The sequence below is a fragment of the Rhodamnia argentea genome, chromosome 9, assembly GCF_020921035.1.
Source record: "Rhodamnia argentea isolate NSW1041297 chromosome 9, ASM2092103v1, whole genome shotgun sequence".
Lineage (NCBI taxonomy): Eukaryota > Viridiplantae > Streptophyta > Magnoliopsida > Myrtales > Myrtaceae > Rhodamnia > Rhodamnia argentea.
The window spans coordinates 8433800-8442089 of NC_063158.1; the positions used below are offsets into that span (position 1 = coordinate 8433800).

An 8290-nucleotide genomic window follows, 5' to 3' on the forward strand; every position below is an offset into this window, starting at 1 on the left:
AATTTAGAAGCATAAGTCTACCTAGCAGTAGCCCAAGCTTCTTACTGTGACTGAGGCTACTATATTTGCTTGCCCAAGAGTCGCCAACTGAAGCTAACTAGGAATGTATCCTCTTTATCAGAGGCCCCTAAGTTTGGATCCATATACTTTTCTTCTCTGGAGAGAAGGAATACAGAAAGAATTTATAGGAAGGTCTTTTCATCGTATCCGAGAATTCCTACTCTCATCTCTCCCAGAGGCTTTTGAGGACTTGCTCAGTCTCAAATCATGATATCTTTATCAGAAAAATTGTAGCCCAAGAATATTTCAGAAAGATTCACGTTGAAATGAAGGTTTAGAATTAGACCCTCGTGAGAATTTTCGGAATTTTCCCCGTTATCCACCGATTGTTCGCCGTTTATTTTGCTTAGCATCCCCCTTTCTCCCTGCCTCGTCAGCAGCGTCCGAAACAGAAGATGTCATTCTCGCTGTCGCCGCCGACATTCCCACCCAAACCCACCCCAGTCCTACTACACTACCAGCGCCCGAACTACTATCACCCCAATCACTCCGCGACTCGCCATTTCGATGGTCACGCTGCGACTTCGCTGAAGCTGAGGTTTGGCATCGGCTCGGGGCTGACGTTGAGCGAATTGCCCAGCCACAAGCGACGTCGTTTCCGGTGCGAAGCCCAACTGGGCGACCTCGCTCCGGTCACCTCCGCCGTTTATGGGTCTCTTCTTCTCGGCGGCGGTCTCTTCGCCTGTACGTATTTGCTCTCTTCTTTGGCAATTTCTCATTTACATTGATTCCCTTCCTGCGCCTTTTGTTTTCCTTGTTTTGATCGGTAATTGAACGGTGATAGAAGTAATGACATGTTAGAAATGAGAACTGAAGTTTGGGAAGATCTGTGGGTGCAGTTAGCAGGTCAGGAAGCAAGGGCTCACTTGCTGGAGGGTGCACTGGGGCTGTTCTAATGGCCACTGTGAGCGAAATTCCCTCTAGTTAATTGTTTTGCTATTTGTCGAATTCTTTCCTCCTTTTTCGATAAATTTATGATGTTTAGCTACTTTAACGACACAATGGACCAAATGTCCTGCTCTGAAAGTAAAAGAAGAGATTCGGTGCTTCTCTGGGGCTTATTGGTATCATTCTAGAGTAGAAAGTGGGACTTGGTTAAGGGAATCCCAAAAAAAAAGAAGACTACTTGGATTGGTTGATCCTGTTCATGTAGTTTTGATCATAGGTGTTGCGGGTGCATGTGATTGACATATAGGGAGTCAATGGCGACCATGAGGGAACTGCAGGTAAACTCTACTAGTCCTAGGGTGCCAGTCGAACCTTATGGGTGGGATTGGGGCTGAATAAGGGAAACTCCTGAACATTATGTTGGGTGAAATTGCAATTTATCGAGCACCTGGTGTTTGTGTATGGCCTACCCCAGCCTGCGAAGTCCACCAGTGTGCTGAAACATTTGGATAACCATTGGAGGAGTGTGGTCTTGTCGATTAACCTAGTTTTGCATCAGGGTCAGTTGATTTTCCCTTTTGAACTTTTCTGGTCCAGTGAACTTGTTATTTAGCAAGCATTAGCTGCTCAATCCCTTTAAAAATTTTCTATTGCAGGTGCTATTTTCACCCACTTTGTTTATCCGTCCAATATCAGAACCTAAGATATGTCCATGTTTACCCCTTGAAAGATGGATAGTTATTGCATAGCAGATCTAATAGAAGAGTGAATTTCACATGCGGCGTCAAGCTTATCTCTGGGTAGCATGAGATCTTCACAGAAACATGTGGATGTTTTTTCTCCCACCCTAGTAAATCAAGTTGTGGAGAAGCAATAGAAAATCTAGCTCTGATTTTCAGTAGTCGCATGACTATGAAGAAGAATTTAGATTTGAGGAGACTTGGTGGCTCTTTGGAGGAGAGACTGATCAACTGCTTTTAAATTTATTGAGGGATCTAAAGTTGCTGTCCAACTTTCATGTGACTCCTCTGTCATCAAACAGAAACCATATCCTGCACCATGTACTTATTCTGGAAAAATACCTTTTGGCCATTAGCTTTCCATGGAAGGGTCTACTGGCTGCATACATCAAATGATCGAACACCGCCCTTTACAGACACTCTATCTGTCTCAATTTACTTCAGATTAGATTCTGTTCACGTTTAATATGGTACCAATGTCCTTCTTTATTTAGTTTGTTTATGTACTTCTGTCTGATTCACTGGCAATAGAGGCAATTTTGCAAGTGAAATAAGCTAAGGTTGATCATGCTCTTATGGTTTTAAAGACACTTCCACATACAATTCCTTTGTGATGAACTTGGTGGTCGATGAGATATCAACAATTATGATTACACTTTACTGCTGTTGTATGCGATTGACAGCTCTCTAGAAGAGTAATTCTCCTGTAGTTATGTAGTGAACCTCGCCTTTAAATAGTTTTCAATGCTGCAGAGTTCACTCTGAGATTCTGGAGCTTTCTGCAGAACTAGTTTACTTAGGTAGTAGTTTGGAGGTGAAGTGAGAGGTTGCATCTTATTGTTATGGAGAACTAATGATAGGAATTCTTCTTAACAGCTTTCACAACATTCAAATATATAACCTTTTTTATATGCGGACTCATTTGGAACAATTTAAGTATCATGGACGAGGAAAAGGTTGCCATTTCCTTCCTTTTTCGTTTTAAACTTGTCAGAAATTTTGCATAATTTAAATGAGTTAAATGGCTGAGCTGCAAATTAATGCATTACATTTGCAAGTTTTTAGATGCCTGAAGAAAGGTTTTGAGGAAAGTCTGCTAAGCAGTGCTTCTTTCACTTTCTTTCTTTTATATTATGTTATTGTGTGTGGGGATGTCATCAGTATAGAAGAAAACTATGGGTTGAGGGTACCCATACCAATTTCACCAAGAGGATATCTGGTGAGCTCTCAAGTTTCTCTAATGCCATGCCAATTCTCTTGTGATTTCCCGTTGTTCAAACTCTTGTCCCAGCAAAGACCTTGTCCTAAAGCTTTACTACTTAAGAAAACCTTCTTCGAGAAACTAGATACGCATGTCACATGTACTTTGATGTGTGGTTTTCTTGCTTCACATGCATGAGGGGAATGACTAGATGGTCAATAGCAACACTGATAGCCTGTCATTTGAATAGCTTCTTGAGGTCTAAATGAGCAGAAATAGAAAATCTACTTAGTAGTCTTTTTCGAAACGCTTCATATGAGTCCTTTATAGTCACTAGCTGATGTGACTAGTTAATAACAGTGCATCTTTTGGGTTGCTCATGCAGGCCTACTATCTTATGCAAGCACCAGAGACAAAATCAATTGGTTATGCACTTGGATTTGGCGCCGCCTTTCTTTTTTCATCCGTGTTTGGTAAGTTCCAAAAACTTCGTTTCCCTTACCCTGCACTTTGATTTCCCATTCGGCTCATGTAGTTATCTGGCTAGTTGCTTATAATATACAGACTTATGTTGAAGGCCGAGGATCCTCATTTCCTACTTGCCCTCTCGGTGCTGTAATTTTGTCCCTATTCTTTTGCTGTTTCAGGTATACGCTTGGTGGCTACACGAAAACTGACCCCGGCAGGTCCTCTATTAGCTCTCTCAGTCCTCGCATTGGCAGTTTTCATATCTGCTTATTTGCAAGATACTGTCTGACTGATGAAATACTCGCTCTCTTGCTCTGATAAAGGCTCGTGGGGATGTGCTACCACTTGTTATAGTTGTCACTCTACATGAAATAATTGTGCGATTTTTCACTGAAAATATGAAACAAAAAAAATGGAAAAATCATTGTGCTTACCATCTCAATTGAGACCCTTCCTCTTCTGTCTCCAATTATTGTTTAGAGGCCACTGACATCGGAAGTGGTTGCACTCTCCATACAGTGGTAATGTCTGGACTAGGAGAATTGACTTTTGACCCATTTTGGTGATGTCTGCACTAAAGAGAGTTTGAAAAGTGTATCTGAGCTTTTGTGGGATCTACTGGGGATCCCAACCTTCTCAAAGTCAACATTCATGTTCAAGACATGAAGTTGGCTCATGCAAATCGAGGAGCAAAAGAGTGAACACGGTTCAATTCAATTTTCTGGTGGAAATACATTGGCTTAGCTCTTTTCCTGCACTTTTGCTCTGTATTCTTCCTCTAATTTGCCTGAGCAAATTTGGTGTATTAGTATTCAAATTCTTATTCCTGTCTCTGGTTTTTCAAAAGCATTTTTCCTTCATGAGCATTTTGTTAGGACTGGTCTGTGAGGATATTTGCAGATTCATAATGTTTCTGTTTCTGTTTCTGATTACCTTTTGGGTTTGGCATCACATTGGGTCTGATTTTTCGGTAAGATTAATTATGAGTTTTAGCTAATTGATGGTACTAGTACTTGAGCTCATCGTAAATACACGAAACCTTTGCCTATGAATCGCATAACTTATTGATCAAAAGGTCTTGTAATTCATGGTTGTGAAGCTTTTTAACAAAATCAGAAAATGTGGAAGAATATGAAGTTATTCAAATGAAGGAAAACTCCAAAAAAGAGAAGGAAGATCAGTGTCAGTGATGGTAATTGGCATTTCTCTTTGCCTCCCAAGGGGAAGAATGTGTGTTAAAGATTCTCTTTCCAGTGACAAAATGCTCATTTCCAATTGCAATGAAACTTTCGTCTAGGACAACATCTAGTTTTAATTAATTGGAACTCTCGCATCCTTTCTATGCAAATGGCTCTGTCTGCAAATTTGTTCAATTGAAAGGTTTTTTAGGGCTTTTTTTATGCTTTTTTCCCAAATTAAGAGGATCATATGACATATTTGCATATAGCACATTCGGGGAATTTGCTTCAGACATCAACCCGTGCAGGCGAATAAAAGCACGTACAAGCAAGACTCATAATACCATGAACAACAGATTAATCCACTAATAAAGCACACCTTAACGTGCTTCAAAGTATCGTAAAGGTGAAGTCGTACTCGACCTAATAGGTTGATATGTTATTGACGACAAATAAACAGGCTAATCTCAACCTAACACGCTTGAATTCAAACCGAGTATGAGCAGGTTCCGACCATCAATGACCGTAGAGAAGTATAGGGAAAAAGGGAAATGAGAAAGGGGTATTTCATGGATGACCCAACAATCAAATCTTGAGTAATCTTATTTCCTACTCAAAGGGAGTCTAGGAAAGTGTCTTTAGACTCTAAAGAGATTTAGTCAATCAATCAGAGAGAACCCCCGCTGGAACTTTTCTTTTTGCTCTTGCTGACATCTCTTCAAAAGCTCTCAACCACAAATAAACAAATCATTTCACTTCACCACCCGGATCAAGATTCAAGGAGAGAGAGAGAGAGAGAGAGAGAAGCTTCTAGGGAATTGCTGGGTGATTGGTAGTCTTTTTTGTGCGTCTCTTGGCAAGCCTGGCATTTGCCTTCCAATAGAGGTTTTGAATTGTGGGCCATCTCTCACTCCCACTCTTCCTAAAAAAGAATGGAGGTGAGTAAAAGAAGGGGCTGCACACCAAGGAATGAATTGATGTTACCTTTGTCTTTTGAAATAATTTTTTTGCAGCATCTTTTCTGATCTTTGGCTTAATAGGGACTTGACATCTCTCACTCTGTTCATGCCACAAATTCTCTAGGGGAGAGAGAATGTGTACATGTGATTGTCAAACCACTGTGTCTTCTGTTTTTCCTCGCATGCAATCATGACTCTTCTTCAACTTCAAGCAGGAAAAATCATCAAAAAAACCATAAATCTATTGTAATTATGTCAACTCAATTCTCAACTTTTTCTATTTGTCAATTCAATACTAAACATTTTACATTTATGCTAATTCAGTCCATCTGGCTGGAAATCGCTTACGTGGTGGGCCGGTGCCGACGTAAATAATTTTCTATAATATCTAAAAAAAATTCTCTTTTTTAAATTATTTTTATTTTTATTTTTCCTTCTCTTTCTTTCTTTTTCCATCTTTTTCCTCTAGCTGATTACCGGCCTTGGCAACATACTAGAGGTGGGACCTTGCCGGCCTCTACAAAGCTCGCCCCGCCGACCACTAGCGTGGGCAAACCTCGCCCAGCCATGGCGAGGTCGACCTCACCCAATGACCAGCGAGGTTGACTCACCGGTCCTCGCCCTACGACAACAAGCCTAATCTTGTCGCCTCGCCCCTGGTTGGTCAAGCCGGCCATGCCGCGTCGGCAATTTCTTGTTAGGTGAACTGAATTGGCATAAATATAAAAAATTTAGAACTGATTGTTACACATGCAAAATATTCAAGACTGAATTAGCATAATTATAATATGTGCATGACCTTTTTGCTAATTCATCCCAAAAAGCGCACTTGGCACTTCCTGGCACAAATCAAACCACGTCTATGATGATTCGCGGGACGAAATCATGTGTTTAAGCTCATTGCTTTTACCTTTTTCTAATTAAGTGGAGATCACATCAAAGAATGTGTGTGGATTCCATACCCATTTGGTCTCCATTCCTTTGATTTTGCGTAGTTCTTTAGTGGGTTTTGCGGAGGTTGTGTTTTTCGCAGATTATGCATTTGGTGACAGTGGAGGACAGAGAATTAGGAAGGGGGGAAGTCCAAACTTTCATTGAACCTAAAAAAGTTCAGCTTCCATCACTACCTATTAAAAAAAAAAAGCTAAGTATATTGAAAGTCCTAAAACTTATCGCGAAAGTGTATTCGAGTTTTATAACTTTTAAAAAGTCCAATCAAGTCCTAAAATTGGTAACAAAAGTGTAATCGAGCCCTACAACTTTCAAAAATTACAATCAGCTAAAAGACTTGATTGGAAAGATTTATCAAGTTTCAGAACTCGAATATTATTTTTGAAAATTTTAGGACTTGAATGCACTTTGATAACAAATTCTAGGACTCGATTGTACTTTCGTGATAGGTTTTCGGACTTCCAATGGACTTATGCCTTAAAAAAAACATGAACCGACATCATTATGGTCTCTGCAATAAAGAGAGATTCATCTCCACTAAAGCTTTGTCTTCAGGTTTGTCCATTTCTCATTTCAGTCGAGGAAAACTTTTGTTTGGGTGCTTCATAATGTGCCATAATTCTGGCAAAGTCATTGTGGAGTGAATGGACAATGGTCTGCACTGATGCACTTCAGCAAATATACCAATTTGAAGCCCCCAAGTAAACAGGTACACGACATTAGCCAGGAAAGAGTAAGCACCAGCACGAGCTCAAACCCTAGCAACCACTAAAGAAGATAAGGAGGAAAGAGGAAAAAGGAAAAAAGATGAACCTGAAAAGAAGATTTCTCTGTTAACCATCACTTAAGTCTCCCTAATCAAGAAAGGGGTTTGTGTATTTGGACTTGGTGGCCAAGCATTCTACTGTCATTATGCTCGGCTAATCTCGCAACGTTTCGAACATAATTAAAGTGCCCTTTAGCTAATGTAGGGACATAAGTTAGATTATCTAATCGGGGCAAGGAATTAGAATCTTAGGTAATGAGCACAATGCCACAATGTGGCCCATAGTTAAGGTTACAGCCATGCCCTCTAATTTGTTTAATGTAATGATTTTTTTTTTTTTTTTGCCTTAATAGAACAAGGCATTCGATCAAGCACTTTTGGAAAGAAAACATAGGTGCCTCGTTAATAAATGGCAGTTGAACTATTCATGAAAACACAAAGTTAGTGGACTGTAGTTTGGGACAAGAATAGTGAAAGGAAACATCATAATTGTTAGGATCGGCGTACAATTGCAGCGAAGTAAAACAAGTGAGAAAGAGAAAATTGAGACACGAGATTTTATCCCGATTCACTATTAAACTAGGGTTACGCCTAGAAGATGATTCCACTATATCAGCACCTCGCACCTCTCATTACATCACTCAATTACAAGCAAAAAAGAGTATATATAACAATAGCTATTTATGAGTCAAAGCTCAAACTATTAATGAAAAACTACGGGTTTAAATTGTAAAAGCCATTTGATGTCCAGGGGGCGCTGCCCCCTTGGGACTCCCGCCGAGGCGGCTCCCCCGGACCACCGCCCGCTCGGGGTGGAGCGAGACCCACGTGTTTTTTTGTAGCAGGAGAGTATGAATCATACCCTAACAATAATTATGTGTGTGAAATGTGCCAAACAAGTGCATCTAACGGGCCCCCCAAACTCTTTCCTTTATATGAATGAAAAAAAAAAAAGGAAAAAAGTTCACCAAACCCGATCACATGCATCATGCACATCCCATAAAGTAGTATACCCCCAGAATGAATGAATGTAATGCTCACAATTTCCATGTAGTAGTATATGCCGAGAATAATAAAAA

At 40.2% G+C, this 8290-nt stretch overlaps 1 protein-coding gene across 3 annotated transcripts; it reads left to right on the forward strand.

Moving 5' to 3' along the window:
• The first annotated feature begins 308 nt into the window (after positions 1 to 308).
• Positions 309 to 3949, forward strand: LOC115756616 (protein FATTY ACID EXPORT 4, chloroplastic). Of its 3 annotated transcripts, XM_048285544.1 has the most exons (6): positions 309 to 357; positions 433 to 744; positions 900 to 964; positions 3275 to 3362; positions 3537 to 3680; positions 3838 to 3949. In XM_048285544.1, the coding sequence occupies exons 2-5, from the start codon at positions 456 to 458 to the stop codon at positions 3644 to 3646; spliced, it is 552 nt and encodes a 183-aa protein (XP_048141501.1). In that variant the 5' UTR covers positions 309 to 357; positions 433 to 455; the 3' UTR covers positions 3647 to 3680; positions 3838 to 3949. The 3 variants fall into 3 exon arrangements, with proteins under 3 accessions (XP_048141501.1, XP_030552321.1, XP_048141500.1); XM_030696461.2 differs by having other exon boundaries at positions 312 to 357; positions 3537 to 3949; XM_048285543.1 differs by having other exon boundaries at positions 319 to 347; positions 438 to 744; positions 3537 to 3949.
• The last annotated feature ends 4341 nt before the right edge of the window (positions 3950 to 8290 follow it).

Excerpts from the sequence above, each read along its gene's own strand:
- LOC115756616 (XM_048285544.1), top strand. The coding sequence starts at position 456 with ATGTCATTCTCGCTGTCGCCGCCGACATTCCCACCCAAACCCACCCCA. Across the intron at positions 965-3,274 it reads GGGCTGTTCTAATGGCCACT|GCCTACTATCTTATGCAAGC; the intron begins GTGAGCGAAATT and ends TTGCTCATGCAG. Across the intron at positions 3,363-3,536 it reads TCTTTTTTCATCCGTGTTTG|GTATACGCTTGGTGGCTACA; the intron begins GTAAGTTCCAAA and ends TTGCTGTTTCAG.